Consider the following 19,131-nt stretch of genomic DNA (forward strand, 5'->3'; position numbering starts at 1 on the left):
GCCTCTGGGTGCTATCTCGAAGGGCTGCAAAGATACATTCCCATGCGGCTAGAGAACCATCACCAGCATGCAGTTGGCTTCTGGCCTGTGGTGACCTCTGCAGGAATGGGGAGCTGCTATTCACTCTTGCTGGCTGACAGGCCAGAAGATTAAAGCTATATATGCCAGAGCAGATGGAGCTGGAGACCTGGGGTACGGGACAGCTTGTTCCAGGCACCAGAAAGCGTCAGAGGTGACCAGGGCCTAACAAGGTGAAAGGGTTCACCCTTCATCAGACTTGCGAGGCCAGATGGAATCAGGTTCCCCACCACACTCACTGGGTGGCTTATCCAATCTCTGGCACCATGATTGATGAACTGGAACTTCAGGCAAGCCACTTTCCCTTCAGAGCCTCAGGCATTCGGAAAGAAAATCTCACCTGAAAAATCCAGTCCAATCAGAAGGGGAACAGGGGGGATTTGGGGACTTCAAAGGCCATGGTGATATTTCCTTTCTTAAACGAGGTGCCAAAACACGTGGGAATATATTTTATCATGATTCTTTATATGTATATCGATCAACATTCTTTTATCGCTATACAATAGTAATAAAAACAAAACAAACACACACACAAATCCAGCCCTTTGGTAACTGGCTCCTTCTGCTGTACCATGCAGGCTGGCATGGGCTCTGCCAGCAGGCTGTTCCCTAACACCACAATTGTGCGTCTGTATGACTCATCCAAGCTCCAGAGAGTCCAGCGTCTGGGACCTACACTCAGGGAGGGGCCACGTTCCTTTTCTCCTCTCCACTGCACAGGAAAACAGAAAGGTGAATGTGGGAGCATGCATGTTAGCGCTGACAGCTAATGTTTAAATGGAATTCCTAGCCACATTAAATATATTCAACGTAGGCTTAAACATGTCTCAACACATACATCCCACTCATAGGTCCTAAGGACCAGGGCTGATGCTGCTCCCAGCTAATAATGATTCACAGTTGTCAAGCCCCAAGCAGGTTCTCCAAGCACGTGTACTCCCTGCTGCAGGAGCAGTGAAGCAAAGGCGGACAGCTACTGTTCTCTGCAGGATCTTCAGATAACCTGAACCTGCAGACTATGTGCCCTGCCAGCCAGCAAAAGCAACTATTAGATCATTCAGGTTTCTGGAAACCCCATCCTTCTTCTTTGTGCCTCCTCACCCCAGAGGGCATAAAATAGTTTATTCATCTTGAAAAATATGTTTATTCTGATGACTCTGGCTACCAAGCCCGAAGCTCTGATCATGGAACTATGTGAGAGACTCCCCTGCATAATTATTACTCACGATACTAACTGCAGTGCTATTTACAGATATTCTTTCTCAAACTTAACACACTCATGAGTTATTTTATTTGATTAATGGAAAAATCAGACGCTCAGAAAGGTTAAATGATGTGCCGAAGAACACGTGGGGCTCGTAATGGCAATGCCAGGAATCGGAGTCAAGTGACTCTCCAGACTGCTCAGCAAATGGGATGGAAGACAGTCACTGAGGGAGAAAGAGTGCCCAGTGTGGGATGGGCAACCACAAAAATCCATTCTACATTCTTGAAATCCACTATCACAAACTGAGGCATGTCCATGTTTTGGTGGTCTCATGGTTTGTCACTGGCCACTCTGCTGAGGGGCCCCAAGCTGACTCTCAACCTGCTGGACTGGGTGACACTTGTCTGTGCAGAGAGGATGTCATCACAGAAGACACTGCTTCCTCCTCCCAGTCAGGCCAGATGGGTCACAGCCCCACTAGGCCATCACCTGCAGGAGTAGCCCTGGCTCAGCTGCCCACACCACTGTTTACCTTCACTCAGAGGCACACTCCTATAGGTAGGCTGCTTCCCACAGCTAGTCAGTTTCACTTCCTGGTTGACACCCAAAACAACAACAAAGATTCACTTCCTCTGAAGCCTGCATTCCCTAGTTCATTCTTGACACCTGGCTGGACACCCACAGCAGGCAAGGAAAGTTCAACAGCTCCCTTCCATGCCTCGTTTAGAGAATCAGGTGGTGCTGGGCCACTGACACTGCCTCTTTATTGGGGAGGTTTAAAAACCCGCTCCACAAATGTTTGCAAGGTCTTCTATGTGTCAGCTTCAGTCCTGAGTGCTGGGGACACAAAGGTGAATGAGTTGTGATATCTACCCTGACAGAGCCCCCAAACAATGAAAAGAACCCACCATAGAGGGCTAAGAGCACTGGGGGCCTAGGCAGCACAGATAGGTCACCACTAAGCCACCTCTGAAGAGGGGATGGTTAGAGCTTAGAGGGGTTGTCACAGTGGGCAGGGAAGTCTAACTTTGCCCCTCTGCCTTCTAGTAACCTTTGGGTGCAGCGCTGGGGAATGGTTCAAAGCCCAGGGCATAGAGTTCTGCTGTCTAGTATGGTAGCCTAGCTACATGTGGCTTCTGAAATTTAAATTAAAAATTCAGGTTCTCAGGCACACAAGTGGCTAGCTACCCTATTGAACTGTGCAGACAGAGGACTTCTCCATCATCGTAAAGCCCTGCTGGACAGCACTGGCTAGGGGTTCACAGATCTGGATTCCAATCCCGGCTCTTCTAATTAGAAGTCACGTGACTTTGAATGAGTGGCTCTACCTTTCTGTACCTCAGTTTTCTCATCTGCAAAACGTGGATACTTACCTCAAAGGCTGGTGTGAAGATCAAATGAGCTAATTAATGCATGTAACACTGTGAGAGCCACAGTGGCCAGGTACACAGTAAGTGCTCAAAAAATGGCAATTATTTTTATCATCACAAGTCCGCGGCACCTGGAAGCAGATATTGTGCTTCATGCCTCTGCTCCCCTCCTAGTGCTGCCAGCATAACAGGTGCCTGGTAAATGCCTATGAATTCCTTTTCCCTGCAGCAGTCTCATCCAGGCCCAGGCTGACACAAATCTATGGCAGAGGCAGGAGTACTCACATCTGTAGAGATGGTTCCACACGGGGAAGAAGGCCATGTAGAGCGCCACGTCCCCCACTGTCGGGTAGGACTTAAAGATGGCGATGACAGCGATCTGGATAAACATGAAGAAGATGGGGTGCTCCCTGGGGCAGGGCAGGGGAAAGAGAGAGAGAGAGAAAGATGAGTCAGGGACCAGGCCTACCCTAGAGACTCCTGACTCCATCCTTTGAACCAAAAATAATCCTCAGGGGACTTCAGGAAGGGGCTGGCTCTGCTATCCACAAGGCATGGGCCAGGCCCCAGTAGCAGAGCAGAAAACTGCAGGGACCCAGAAATACCCAGAGGTGGTGAGGAGGGCCTGGCAAACACTAGGGAAACAGCCCACAGAGACATTTCCCATCAACAGTCCCCCTCTGCCTCTGCCAGCTCTGGGCCTTCCCCTAGGAGCCACAGAGGAAGAAAACAAATGAAGTCAGCATTCTTTATGACTGGGCTTAAATGACTGCTTGGCAGGATAATTAGGCAGCCTCCCTTGCCAGAGGCCCCTCTGACAATTGGACGCAAGGCAGGAAGTGCCTCCTTGCTGATGCCTTTTTTCTCTAACAACATGGTCAGCAGGGTCTACAGACCCATAGTGCGATGAACTTCTTTCCAGGAAGAGAACTGTGAACTGCACAGAGCTTTTCAGTTCTTAAGGGCTGGGACTATTCTTGTTAACTTAAACTAATAGCAGTTTCAATTATTATTTTAACCTAATAATAAGTGATAGCAATGGGTATCCTCTCCTGAACTCCCTCTGTGTAAAGTCCTTTTCCTGCATCCTCTCATGTGATCCTCACCACACCTCAACCACCCCTCAAGGCAGGCAATCCTGGGCCGGGCGCAGTGGCTCACATCTGTAATCCCAGCACTTCGGGAGGCTGAGGCAGGAGGATGGCTTGAGCCCAGGAGTTTGAGACCAGCCTAGGCAACATAGTGAAATCTCATCTCTACAAAAAATTTAAAAATTAGCCGGGTGTGGTGGCGTATGGCTGTAATCTCAGCTATTCAGGAGGCTGAGGTGGGAGGGTTGCTGGTGCCAGGAGGTTGAGGCTGCAGTGAGCCATGATCAACCACTGCACTCTAGCCTGGATGACACAGTGTGAGACCTTGTCTCAAAAAGAAAAAAAAAAGTAGGCAATCCTCTCACCTGTATTTCACAGATGAGGAAACAGATTCAGAGAAGTGCACTGACTGAGTAGGTTAGTAAGCGATGGAGTTGTCTCCAGAGCTCTTAATCACGCCCAGTACCGTTCTCCTGAGTGCTGATCACACTTCCAAGCTCCGGTCAGGAGAGAGTTGGGGGATAGAGCTCAATCTCAGTGCCCCTCCGAGAGCTGACCAAGTGCTAAAGGGAAGCCAACAGGGAGAGGCTGGATCTATACCCTCCTCAGCTACATTTCAACCACATGCACATGGCCTACTTCTGCACAGTACCTAGATGCCTAGCCCATGAAGGTTTTCTTCAGAGATTAATGACCTTTTTGTCTTGCAGGTCAAAGGTCAGGGTGACTCAATGGGTGTGAATCTGAGATGTGCAGACAAACATGTCCACACCCAGAATGCTCCAGTGCTGCTGTGCAGCAAGTGCCACAGAAACGCAGCTTGGCAAAGGCATGCAGCCCTGTAGCCTCTAAGAAGCATCCAGCTATAGCTCAGTGTGAACATCTTCCTAAACACAATCCACATCACTGGCTTCAGGCTTTTCAGGTAGCTGGTAACAACGGCAACATTTCTATGAAAAGGCTGGTGAAAATGCGGTGACAAAAAAACAGACTACAGCCTCCTGCAGCACTGCACAGGGACTGGGGTGGCCTGAAGGGCCCTGTTCCTACAAAGCTGGCACTGGAAACAAATCTTGCAGGGGGCAGGAGAGCTTAGGTGGAGCTTCATACCCAGGCAGAAGAGAAGACAGCAGGGAGAGCAAGTCTCTTCATATTTTCTGTCCCCACAACTGTGTGGGCCTGGCTCAGGTCATAAAATGGTGACATTATTGCCTACCCAGGAGCAATGTGTGGCTTTGCATGCAGACAATGAAAGCTGCCGGAGAGCTGGCTGCACAGCCAGTGCGGAAAGGTGCCCTGGGCTCCCTGCTCCTCTTCACCCAGTGGCTGGGCCTAACCGGAACAAGGACAGGGAAGGTGGACCACAAACAGCTGGAGAGCTCAGCTGGGCAAGGCTGCCAGAGTTCCGGAGCCTGCCAGGCCATGGAAGGAGGGTGTTCTGTCAGAAGCCAGGCCAAGGCTGTGTCATGGGAAGGAAGCATCAGCTTTTGAGGTTTTACAGAATGGGAACCACGTGCATTGGTGCACAGACCATGGAGAATGGCAGGAAGGTTAGGACAGAGAACTTGAGACCTTGAAATCTAAATCAAACTCTTTCAGGTTCCCCAGACCATCTAGGCATATCTGTACCTGTCTGTGTCTGTTTTCCCTTATCTGAAGCTAGGATAATAGAACCATTTCCGGAGGCTACTACAAGCAATCTCTCCGGAGCTTGGCATGGTGCAGGGGGATAAGCATAGATTCTGGAGCCAGACAAACCTGAGTCTAAATCCCAGCTCCACTGCTTACTAGCTGTGTGACTGGGAAAATCATCCTACCTCTCTGAGCATCGATTTCCTCAACTATAAAATGGGAGTGATAAGAATCTAACGCCTACCTCCAGGAGTTGCTAGGTTAGGTATGATTATGTTTCAGAGGGTCTAGAAAGGCACCTGGAATGGAGCAGGCCTAACATCTGTCAGCTCTCTTAGACTGCAGAAGAGGACTCCACACATCCTTTGGAGGGAAACAGATCAGGAGATTAAACAGTTGCAGGTGGCCAGCCTCCCAACTAAACCATCCAGAGTCCCTGTGGAGGACCTGTCACTGGGCTGTTGATGGAGACATTCCACCAGATACACTTTTTCCAAACACACTCCCCTCCACAACTCCTGTTCTTTTTTTTTTTTTTTTTTGAGACATGCACTTCCGCCTGTCATCCAGGCAGAAGTGCGGTGGCACAAGCAGCTCACTGAAGCCTCAAACTCCCGGGCTCAAGTCATCCTCCTGCCTCAGCCTCCCAAGTGGCTGGGACTACAGGGGCACACCACCACACCTGGCTAATTTTTGTTGTTGTTGTTGTTGTTGAGATGGAGTCTTGCTTTTTCGCCCAGGCTGGAGTGCAGTGGCACAATCTTGGCTCATTGTGACCTCTGCCTCCTGGGTTCAAGCAATTCTCCTGTCTGAGCTTCCAGAGTAGCTGGGACTATAGGCACCCGCCACCACACCCGGCAAATTTTTGTATTTTTAGTAGAGACAGGGTTTCACCATATTGGTCAGGCTGGTCTCCAACTCCTGACCTCAGGTAATCCACTGGGATTATATGCGTGAGCCACTGCACCCAGGCCGCCACCTGGCTAATTTTTAAATTTTTTGTAGATACAGGATCTTGCTATGTTGTCCAGGCTGGTCTCAAACTCCTGGCCTCAAGTGACCCTCCTGCCTCAGCCTCCTGAAGTACTGGGATTACAGGCGTGAGCCACCATGCCTGGCCACCACGTGGCTCTAGTCCAAAACAGTGAATGGGCTCAGCAGCAATGTGGACTTGAGCACCTCAGAGTGAGGCCAGGGAAAATGCTGGGGCTCCAAAGCACCCTCACTGCAGCCTGCACCCATGCGACTCTATTGCCTGCTATGGCGCTGGCAACTGCGGCAACTGAAGGCAGGTTCCTTAGGTGAGATGCTCTAAACCTGACAGCAGGTGCTCCACATTTGAAGGCCACCCTCAAGGCTACTAGAGGCAGGGGCTTCTCGGACAGCTCTGTACACACAGCAGCAGCAGGTCCAGCCACTTACTTTAGCTTTATGGCTAAGGGGATGGTGTAGAAGAAGACGTTGATCTGAAACACACATACAAAGAAGAGGCTGAAGTGCTCAAACATCTCTGCAAAGAAGTACCAGAAAAGACCAATGTTTGGAGTGAGATCTGGAACAGAAAGTCTGGAATTAAGAAAACAAAGGGAGAGAAAAAAGACAAAAGTTATAAATTGTCTGCTTTGACCTTGATTTCTCCTGAAGACTTTGGTCACTGCTGGGCAGCCAAGGACGACTTTCTCCCTATAGAGATCAGGATGGGAAGGGCTCTCTAGGTACCCTGGATACAGGTAATTAACAAAAATGAGCAGAGACATATAATGATAACCCATAACAAATATTAGCTAAGCCAAACAAATCTGAAATGAGGCAGGGATTCATCCTAGGAATGAAGAGACTCACCCCTATTTTACTGCGCAAGACAGTTTAAAATCAGGAGATACCCAGTACTGTAACAAATGAGTTTTAAAACACAGGATCTATTTTGGGCATTCTAAAGACCTGCCTAGAGGACCATGCTCAAAGATCCTGCTCCTCTCCATTCTTACTCCACACCCCACAGCAGGAGCCAGAAAACCGAGTGCCTGAGACCGAAGTGAGACTTCCAGCGGCTTTAGGAACAATTGGTGGGTTCTGGCTAAGATCCCCAGGGTCCTAGTCTTAATTGAGAAATTAGGGTTTAACTGGAAAACTTTTTGTCCAATTAAATCAGACAAATATTTCGCTGCAATTCTGGCTCTTCTAAAGTTTACATTTTTGATTTAAAAAAATATGAAGTTGAAACTGATCTCAATACACAATTCAAAAAGGACAACAAATAGGGCACGCAGAGGGAGAGATGAGCGATGGCTCTTGGTCAGATTTCCCTGACTGAGGCCTCCGCCCAGGTTAACTTTTGCCTCTTGCTGTAACTATACCTCCTTTTCTGGGAAATGAGGTAAAGAACACAATCCGTGGCCCAGCAGAAAGAACTCTTCACCTGGCACCGCAACTCCTATCTAAGGCAGAGCATGAAGAGCTGAAGTTAGCAAGTCATTGTTATGCTCAGCCAGGATTTAACACAAATAAGCAGTCCAGAATTCCAAATGGGAGTTCTGCCACTCAGATCCCTTCCACACATGCACAGGTTTAAGAGTCTGTCACCTATTGGGCTGTGAGCTCCCCAAAGCTTAGGGAGCAACCGAGTCTTCGGCACCTACGCAGAGCCTGGCATGCAGAAGGCATTCGGAAATGTTTATAGAATTCATGAATATAAACTCAGACAAGCCTGCAATACTCGAGTCCATTTGAGTTTTCCCTCAAGGTTTGACATGTGGCAGGTGGTATTATTTTCAAACTGTCAGAGGCCCTCTTGCACTAGAGGAACACATCCATTCCTGTTTAGAATTGAGCCCAAATCTCCCAGTTAGAGGCTGGTATTTGCTTTGGATGTTCCCAGGGAGTGCTCTTTAACCCACTTATGCTGGAGGTTGCAAATTTTTTGTGTGAAAAATCAGACCTTGGCGATGACCTTGAGCAGTAGGACATAAATAACTCCCACAAGCTTAGTGTTCCAATAATAGAACACTAGGCATAAATGGGTTAATCCCACCATATCAAAGGTGTGTTTCAGAGTACAGGTTCTCAAAGTGTGTTCCCTAAACCAGCAGGCCAATAGCACTGGCATCACCTGGAAACCGGAGAAATGCAAATTCTTGATCCCTCCCCAAGACCTACTTAATCAGAACCTCTGAGGGTGGGCCCAGCAATCTGGGTTTTAATAAGTCCTGCAGGTGATTCTGATGCACCTTAAGGTTTGAGAACCGCTGCTATTTAATATAAAGGCTTCCTGTGGTCGCTCACCCTCTGAGTCCAGCTAGAGCTATGAAAACCAAATTAGCTTCCAGAGTTTTGTGGGGGGGGGGGGGGGTTTAACTGACAACATATAGTTGTACGAATTTACGGGTGATTTTATGTGATGTTATGATTTCTGAATACAATGTAGAATAATTAAATCTAGCTAGTTAACATTTCCATCACTTCAAATATTAAACATTGTTTGTGGTGGGAACGATTGAAATTTACTCTCTTAGCAATTTTGGTATGTACAATACTCTATTATTAACTATATTCACCACACTGTGCTAGTACTCAAGAAAAGAAAAGAAAAAAACATATTCCTCCTGAGATTTTGTACCCCTTTGACCATTATCTCCCCATTCTCCCACCCTGCCGGCATCGGTAACCACCCTTCTACTCTCTGCTTCTATGAGCATTAATTGTTTTAGAGTCCATATATAAGTGAGAACACATGCGGTATTTGTCTTTCTGTGCCTAGCTCATTCCACTTAGCATCAGATTCTCCAATTCCATCCCTACTACTGTCATAAATGACAGAATTTCCTTTTTTAAGACTGAATAGTATTCCCCTGTGTATATATACCAACTTTTCTTTATCCATTTGTTTGTTGATGGACATTTAGATTGATTCCATAACTTGGCTATTATGAATAATGCTGCAATGAACATGGGAGTGCAGACAAATCTTCAACAAACTGATTTCAAAAATTTTGAGTCACCTGCAATCCCAGCACTTTGGGAGGCCAAGGCAGATGGATCATTGAGACCAGCCTGGCTAACATGGTGAAACCCTGTCTCTACTAAAAATACAAAAATTAGCTGGGCATGGTGGTGCATGCCTGTAGTCCCAGCTACTCGGGGGGCTGAGGCAGGGGAATCACTTGAAACCAGGAGGTGGAGGGTGCAGTGAGCGGAGATGGCCCCACTGCACTCCAGACTGGGCAACAGAGCGACACCCTGTCTCAAAAAAAAAAGAAAAAAATCCTTTGAGTAAGTAGCCGGAAGTGGGATTGCTGGATCAAATGGTAATTCTATTTTTAGTTGTTTGAGGAATGTTCATACAGTTTTCCATAATGGCTGTACTAATTTACATTCTTGACAACAGTATACAAGGGTTCCCTTTTCCCCACAGCTTCTAGAATTTTCTAACGTGGTCATTACTTACATAAAGCCATAGACTGCGGGGATGAAATCCCAAGAGCTGAGAAGGAAGAAGGAGAGGCAAATGATTACCACTAGGCTTCCCACATACATCATGGCATACTCCCAAGAAAAGATCCAGAAGGCTTTGCTCTTCATTTTCACAGGTATGTACTGCCGCTGGAGAGAAGGCAAAGTGATATAAACTTAGGGATGTAAACAACAGAGGGCAGCTATTAGCTTACACTTAAAGATCCCTCCCGCAAAACCATACTATGATACACAGGTTTATAATTTTGCTTTGGTCTTTAATTAACTAAGAAGGATGTAAGTGTTAAAAAGGTATTACGGGTGCATCCTCTGACCTCAGATCTAGTAACACCATTTCTAGGTATGTATCCAGGAGACAAGTTGCAGAAGATACAAATGGAGGAACATTCATTGCACCATTGTTTGGAATATCAAGAAAAAAATCCTTCAATAGAGGAACAAATAAATTGTGGTATATTGACATATGGTATACTATTTGCCAGGTTAAATGAATATATTGTATCTATAAATGTCAACATGGCTAGATCTAAAAAATATGAGGTTAGTTATAATAGAAAATTGCCAAACAAGCCTATTATATGAAAATACTTATGTGTTCTGAGATTATACCAAATAATACTATTATTTACACACACACACACACACACACACACAATCTGTAAGTTTCATAAAACATAGATTAGAAGGACATATACTAAAGTTATGATAGTATTAGCCTCCTGGGAACCAGAGAGGAAAACATAATTGGAACCTAAGAAACTTCATATAACCTGGCATTCATATGCAAAATGAAAAGAAATAAACAAGTAAAAAAGACTTAAAAAAAACCCAAATTTGGGTTAAAAAAACTTCAACTTTATCTGCTTTCCTTTGTTTGAGACAGAGTCTTGCTGTGTCGCCAAGGTAGAGTGCAGTGGCACGATCTCGGCTCACTGCAACCTCTGCCTCCAGGTTCAAGCAATTCTCCTGCCTCAGCCTCCCAAGTAGCTGGGACTGCAGGTGCACGCCACCACACCCAGTTAATTTTTGTATTTTTAGTAGAGACGGGGTTTCACCATGTTGGCCAGGATGGTCTCCATCTCTTGACCTCGTGAATCACCCACCTTGGCCTCCCAAAGTGCTGGGATTATAGGCGTGAGCCACTGCACCTGGCTTTTTTTTTTTTTTTTTTTTTTTTGAGACAGAGTTTCGCTCTTGTTGCCCTGGCTGGAGTGCTACGGCGTGATCTCGGCTCACTGCAACCTCCACCTCCCGGGTTCAAGGGATTCTCCTGCCTCACCCTCCTGAGTAGCTGGGACTACAGGTGCCTGCCACCACGCCCAGCTAATTTTTATATTTTCAGTAGAGACAGGGTTTCACCATGTTGGCCAGGCTGGTCTCAAACTCCTGACCTCAGGTGATCTACCTGCCTTGGCCTCCCAAAGTGTTGGGATTACAGGCATGAGCCACTGCGCCTGGCCTCACATACTTTATTAAGTATGACAACAGCAATTATGAAACAATATAGCAAAAATCTTAATATCTGTTTAGTTTGGGCAGTAGACATATGGCTATCATTATACATTTTCTATATTTTTCCTCTCTTAAAAATGTTTTCCTCAAAAAAAAAAAAAAGATGCTGGGGGAAGAGAAATAATTTATTGTTGTAAGAAAAAGGAAAATAAGAATTACCAGAAAACAAAAAAACCACCCCAGTATGTGAGAAAACAGAAATGAGTTTAAACAAATCACAATCAATTCAAATGAACAAAACTGTATAACTAAAAATCATGTTGTCAGGGACTGGGCATGGTGGCTCATACCTGTAATCCCAGCACTTTGGGAGGCCGAGGCGGGAACATCACCTGAGGCCAGGAGTTCAAAACCAGCCTGGCTAACATAGCAAAACCCCATCTCTAATGAAAATACAAAAATTAGCTGGGTGTGGTGGTGTCCGCCTGTAGTCCCAGCTACTCAGGAGACTAAGGCATGAGAATCACTTGAACCCAGGATGCAGAGGCTGTAGTGAGCCGAGATTGCACCACGGCTGCACTCCAGCCTGGGCAACAAAGCGAGACTCTGTCTCAAATAAAATAGCGTAACATAACATAACATAACATAACATAACATAACACAACAACAAAATAAAATAACGTAAAATAAATCATGTTGTTAGGAAAAAAATCAGTTATGCAGCTACATGCTATTTACAAGAGATATACCTTAAAATATAAGACACAGAGGCCGGGCGCGGTGGCTCATGCCTGTAATCCCAGCACTTTGGGAGGCTGAGGCAAGCGGATCACGAGGTCAGGAGATCGAGACCATCCTGGCTAACATGGTGAAACCCCGTCTCTACTAAAAATACAAAAATTAGCCAGGTGTGGTGGCAGGTGCCTGTAGTCCCAGCTACTCAGGAGGCTGAGGCAGGAGAATGGCATGAACCCAGGAGGCAGAGCTTGCAGTGAGCCGAGATTGCACCACTGCACTCCAGCCTGGGCAACAGAGCGAGACTCCGTCTCAAAAAAAAGAGAGAGAAAAAAAAAATATATATATATATATGAGACACAGAAAAGCTGAAAATCAAAGGACTTTTTCAGATATGCCACGGAAACATTAAGCAAAAGAAAGCTAGTGTGGTTATACTATTATCAGATAAAATAAGACTTTTATGTAAAAAAGTATTGCAGAGATAAAAATAGTCCAATAATGATAAAAGGCTCCATTCATTGGAAAAATATAACAGTTCTAAATTTGAATGTAACTAATACCAGTCTCAAAATATATAAAACAAAAGTGGATTAAGCTACAAAGGAAAAATAGACAAATCCATCATCAATGCATAATTGATAGATCAAGCAGACAAATTAGTAATCAAATAGAAAAAATGAAGCACATTTCACAAGTTTAATCTCATAAGATCTTACAAATCATACTTATATAGAGCAGGGCACCTAATAACTAAGTAATTCACATTCATTTCAAGCATTTTGGGGGTATTTATAAAAACATCACATACTTAAATCAGTCCATAAACCCACATTGACTTCAAGGAATCTTTATCATACAGACTCCAATCTCTGACGATAATGGAATTAATAGAAATTATTAATGAAAAGATAACCTAAAATAAATTAGAAAAAAACTTGCTGACCTCACATATGTATCACTTATTTGTTGTGAGAACACTTAGCATCTATTTTCTTAGTAATTTTCAAGTATACAATATATTATTAACTATAGTCATGTTGCATAATAAATCTCTTGAATTGTATTATAAAAAATTAAAACACTTTTCCAAATAACCTAGGAGTCAAAGAGAAATGATGTCAGAAAATACCTCATATTACTATTTGTGTAACGTAGATAAAACAATACTCTGAGGGAAAAGTACAGCCTTAGAAATTTACTTTGGTAGGCCGGCGTGTTGGCTCACGCCTGTAATCCCAGCACTCTGGGAGGCCGAAGCGGGTGGATCGCGAGGTCAGGGGATCGAAACCATCCTGGCTAACGTGGTGAAACTCTGACTCAACTAAAAATACAAAAAAATTAGCCGGGTGTGGTGGTTGGGCGCCTGTAGTCCCAGCTACTCGGGAGGCTGAGGCAGGAGAATGGCATGAACCTGGGAGGTGGAGCTTGCAGTGAGCCGAGATCACGCCACTGCACTCGAGCCTGGGTGACACAGCAAGACTCCGTCTCAAAAAAAAAAAAAAAAAAAGAAATATTAAAGAAAGTTACTTTGGAATAGAAGAAAAATTGAAAATAAATAAGCTAAACACCCATTTTAAGATATTAGAAAAAACAGAATAAACCCCAAAAGAAGGAAGAAAATAATAAAGAACAGAATTTGTTAAAATAGAAAATAAAGGTACAATATAAGGAATCAACAAAACCAAATCTAGTTCTTAGAAATGACTCATGTTATTGATGGCTTTCTAATAAGAATAATTAAGAAAAAAAGACGAACAAATAAACAACATTAGAAATGTAAAAGAGAGCATAACTGTAGATGTATCAGGGAGGAGAAAATATTTAAAAACTTATGCCAATGTATTTTAAAAAAGGTGAAATGGAAACATTCTATGAAAAATATAAATAATTTAAATGATTAAAAATGCCTGTGTAACTAAAAAGAGGTGGAGATCAAAGGACATGACAATGAAATGTAATACATCCTGAACCCCATCCCTTCCCCCAAATCCTATAAAGGTCACATATAAATTGGGGAGTTTGAATTTGGAGAGAATATATTGGATAATGTTATTCTATCAAGGTTAAATTTCTAGGGGTGATAACAGTATCATGGTTACATAAAGAATGCCTAGTTCTTTTTTTTTTATATATATATTTTTTTATTATACTTTAAGTTTTAGGGTACATGTGCACATTGTGCAGGTTAGTTACGTATGTATACATGTGCCATGCTGGTGCGCTGCACCCACTAACTCGTCATCTAGCATTAGGTATATCTCCCAATGCTATCCCTCCCTGCTCCCCCCACCCCACCACAGTCCCCAGAATGTGATATTCCCCTTCCTGTGTCCATGTGATCTCATTGTTCAATTCCCACCTATGAGTGAGAATATGCGGTGTTTGGTTTTTTGTTCTTGCAATAGTTTACTGAGAATGATGATTTCCAATTTCATCCATGTCCCTACAAAGGACATGAACTCATCATTTTTTATGGCTGCATAGTATTCCATGGTGTATATGTGCCACATTTTCTTAATCCAGTCTATCATTGTTGGACATTTGGGTTGGTTCCAAGTCTTTGCTATTGTGAATAATGCCGCAATAAACATACGTGTGCATGTGTCTTTATAGCAGCATGATTTATAGTCATTTGGGTATATACCCAGTAATGGGATGGCTGGGTCAAATGGTATTTCTAGTTCTAGATCCCTGAGGAATCGCCACACTGACTTCCACAATGGTTGAACTAGTTTACAGTCCCACCAACAGTGTAAAAGTGTTCCTATTTCTCCACATCCTCTCCAGCACCTGTTGTTTCCTGACTTTTTAATGATTGCCATTCTAACTGGTGTGAGATGGTATCTCATTGTGGTTTTGATTTGCATTTCTCTCATGGCCAGTGATGATGAGCATTTTAAGAATGCCTAGTTCTTAAGAGTTACCTGCTGAATTAGGGTTGATGTGTCTTGTCTGTAACTTCCAAGCAAGTAATTCAGGGGAAAAAAGAAAAATCAATATATTTACATAGATATACATAATATGGCAAAATGATAACTGAAGAATCTTTAAAAAGGTATTTATTATAGTACTAAATTTTTCTGAAATAATGAAATAAAAAATTAGAGAAAAAACTAATTCACAAGAAAATAGAAAATTGGCCCAGGTGCGATGGCTCATGTCTGTAATCCCAGCACTTTGGGAACCAGAGGAGGGTGGATCACTTGAGCTCAGGAGTTCAAGACCAGCCTGAGCAACATGGCGAAACCCCAACTCTACAACAAATACAAAAATTAGTAGGGCATGGTGGCACATGTCTGTAGTCCCAGCTACTCCAGAGGCTGAAGTGGGAGGATAGCTTGAACCCAGGAAGGGAAGTGGAGGTTGCAGCCAATATCGTGCCACTGCACTCTAGCCTGGGCAACAGAGCGAGACTCTGTCTTAAAGAAAAAAAAAAAAAGCCACCAAGCCACTTTACGTAGATAAAAAGTTCATATGGAAAAACAAACATGCAAGAATAGCTAAGAAAACACTGATTAAAAAAATCATGAAGGGGGACTAGCCTTATCAGACACTGAAATATAAAACCTCTATAATTAAAGCAGTGCAATATTGGCTCATTAATAGAGAAGTAGACTAGTAGAATAAAACAGAAAGTCCAGCACTAGACCAAAATACATATGGCAATTTAGTATATGACAGTGGTGGCATATCACTCTGATAAAAATTGACTTTTTAATCAATGATGCTAGGACAACAAGGTAACCATTTGGAAAAGGTTGAATTAGACCTATCTCTCACACCATTCACAAGAATAAACTCCAAATAGCTGAGGGATCCAAATATATTTTTTAAATGAAATGATAAAGCACTGTGCTAGAAAAAAACATGGTGAACTTGTCTTTAACTCTGATGTAGAAAAAAGCTCAACTGTGATTGTGCCACTGCACTCCAGCCTGGGGGACTGAGCAAGAGACCCTGCCTCAAACAAACAAAAAATGCCAGGGATGGTGGCTCATGCCTGTTATCCCAGCACTTTGGGAGGCTGAGGCAGGTGGATCACTTGAGTCCAGGAGTTCAAGACCAGCCTGGGCAACATAGAGAAACCCTATCTCAACAAAAAATACAAAAATTAGCCCTACGTGGTGGTGCACACCTATAGTCCCAGCTATCAGGGAGGCTGAAGTGAGAAGATCACTTGAGCCCAGGAGGTTGAGGCTTCAGTGAGCTGTGATCGTGCCACTGCACTCCAGCCTGGGCTGCAGAGTGAGACCCTGTCTCAAAAAATCAATACAAAACAAAACTACATACATACTTCAATAATTCCACTTTCTAGAAATCTATCTTGAAGATATACCTCCAACAATATGAAAATATGTATATACAAGGTTACTCGCTGAAACATTACTTGTAATTGCAAAATATTGTAAGCAATCTAAATTCCCACACACTGGAGAGAGGCTGAATAAACTATGGTATGTTCACACAGTGGCGTACTACACAGCAGAAAAAAAGAATGAGGACAATCTCTATTCTATCTATACTGATATGGAGGAATTTCCAGGAAATAATGTTAAGTGAAAAAAAGGAAAGCACAAAAGAGTATCTACAGTATGCTACCCTTCATATAAGAAAGGCATATAAGAGGTGGGCAAATCACCTGAGGTCAGCAGTTCGAGACCAGCCTGACCAACATGGTGAAACCCCATCTCTACTAAAAATACAAAACTTAACTGGGCGTGGTGGCAGGCGCCTGTAATCCCAGCTACTCGGGAGGCTGGGGCAGGAGAATCACTTGAACCCAAGAGGTGGAGGTTGCAGTGAGCCAAGATCGTGCTATTGCACTCCAGCTTGGGCGACAAGAGTGAAACTCTGTCGCTAAATAAATAAATAAAGGCATATAAGAAAATATACATATAGGCTGGGCGCAGTGGCTCACGCCTGTAATCCCAGCACTTTGGGAGGCTGAGGTGAGCGGATCACGAGGTCAGGAGATCAAGACCATCCTGGCTAACACGGTGAAACCCCGTCTCTACTAAAAATACAAAAAATTAGCTGGGCATGGTGGCGGGCGCCTGTAGTCCTAGCTACTCGGGAGGCCGAGGCAGGAGAATGGCATGAACCCAGGAGGCGGACGGAGCTTGCCGTGAGCCGAGATCGCGCCACTGCACTCCAGCCTGGGAAACAGAGCAAGACTCCGTCTCAAAAAAAAAAAAAAAAAAGAAAGAAAAGAAAATATACATATATACATGTATCTATTCACTGGTGTGTGAAAGGAATACAGGAAAGATAAGCCAGAAACTAAAGAGAAGACAGCCCTCCATATCCATGGGTTCCACATCTATGGATTCAATCAACTAAGGATAGGAAATATTCCAAAAAAAATTGTGTCTGTACTGAACATGTAGAGATGTTTTTCTTTCATTATTCCCTGAACAATACAGTATAAGAACTATTTACATTGTATGAAGTATTACAAGTAATCTGGAGATGACTTAAAGCATAGGAGAGGATATGCCTAGGTTATATGCAAATACTATGCCATTTTGTATTAGGGACTTGTACATCCTGAGATTTTGGTACCTGCAGGAGGTCCTGGAACCAATCCACCACAAATACCAAGGGAAGACTGTAATTACCTAGGGTGAGAGGGGAAGGACTAGAAGAACAGGATAGCAGGAATGATGACAGAGTAATACTGCTCTTTTTGTACAGCTGACTCTTAGAACCACAGTAATATTTTACATTCCCTTCACTTACCCCCTCCCCAAATAAACAATTAAAATCAACCAATATGTGGGGAGAATCCAAAATGAATATAAACCCTAACAAATGAACCTAACTATATTACAAATTAAAAACACAACCACACTGAAGGGTTACATGGCGCAAGAAAAGAACTAATCTAAGTAATTATGAAAAACAGGCCAGGCACGGTGGCTCATGCCTTAATCCCAGCACTTTGGAAGGCCAAGGTGGGTGGATCACTTGAAGTCAGGAGTTCAATACCAGCCTGGCCAACTAAAAATACAAAAATTAGCTGGGCGTGGTAGTGCTCGCCTGTAATCCAAGCTACTTGGCAGGCTGAGGCAAGAGGACTGCTTGAGCCCAGTCGGGCGACGGAGCGAGACCCTGTCTCAAAAACAAAACAAAACAAAAAAAGTTACAGTGGAGAAACCTGGCAGACATTAACGTCACCAAGTGATCAAGGTAAACATTACCATTGAGAAGATATGGCAATATCATGAACCCCTCGGTACAGTGCACTGAGGACACAATATGCATTTTTGCCAAAAACATGTAAATTCAGTCCAGTCATGAGAAAACTATGACAATCTAAACTGAGGTACATTTCACAAAAATAACTTCACAAGTCATGAATGACAAGAGAAGACTGAAGAACTGTCTCAGACTAGGACAGACTAAGGAGAGAAAACCACCAAATGCAATGTGGGACCTAAATATGATCCTGAAACAAACAAAAATAGCCTCAGTAGAAAATGCAAAATTCTAATAAGGTCTGTCATTTAGTTAATAATGTTGCATAAATATTAATTTATTTGTTCTTGATAACTGTAGTATGGTTATATAAAATGTTAACATTAGCGGAAGTGGAGTGAGGGATACAAGAAACTCTGTACTATTTTTGCAACTTTTCCATAGGTCTAAAATTAATTCAAAATAAAAAACTTTTAAAAATGGAGATAAAACCATCTGTTACATGGTTGGTTAAAAAAATAAACACGCAATTTTAAAAATTAGAGCGTTCTACAAGGCCAGTATAAAAAAAAATCAGCCCTTTGCCTTGCCTCTAATCTTCATTAAATCAAGCTTGTTATTGTGATGTTCAAATCGTTTACATAGTTATTAAATATTTTGGCTGTTTAATCTTACTTTGAGAGATTTGTTAAAACTAATTACGATGGCTGATTTATCAATTTCTTCTAGCTGTGTCAATTGTTATTTTCTAAATTTTAAAGATATCTTATTAGTCAAATACAAGTTTGAATTCTCAAAAACAAAGCAAAATAAACAAAAGACAAGCAGAACTTCACAAAGATATACCACTAGAATTGCCAACATTAAAAAGATTGATACCATCAAATGTTAGTGA

At 43.3% G+C, this 19,131-nt stretch overlaps 1 protein-coding gene across 1 annotated transcript in view; it reads right to left on the reverse strand.

The window, feature by feature from the left end:
- Positions 1-19,131, reverse strand: part of PIGU (phosphatidylinositol glycan anchor biosynthesis class U) — a 114,442-nt gene that overhangs the window by 18,071 nt on the left and 77,240 nt on the right. Inside the window, 3 exon segments of the mRNA NM_001280440.1 lie at positions 2,941-3,065; positions 6,801-6,944; positions 9,823-9,977. Of these exon segments, the coding sequence (NP_001267369.1) occupies positions 2,941-3,065; positions 6,801-6,944; positions 9,823-9,977 (424 nt within the window).

Source organism: Pan troglodytes, chromosome 21 (assembly GCF_028858775.2).
Source record: "Pan troglodytes isolate AG18354 chromosome 21, NHGRI_mPanTro3-v2.0_pri, whole genome shotgun sequence".
NCBI classification, from domain to species: domain Eukaryota; kingdom Metazoa; phylum Chordata; class Mammalia; order Primates; family Hominidae; genus Pan; species Pan troglodytes.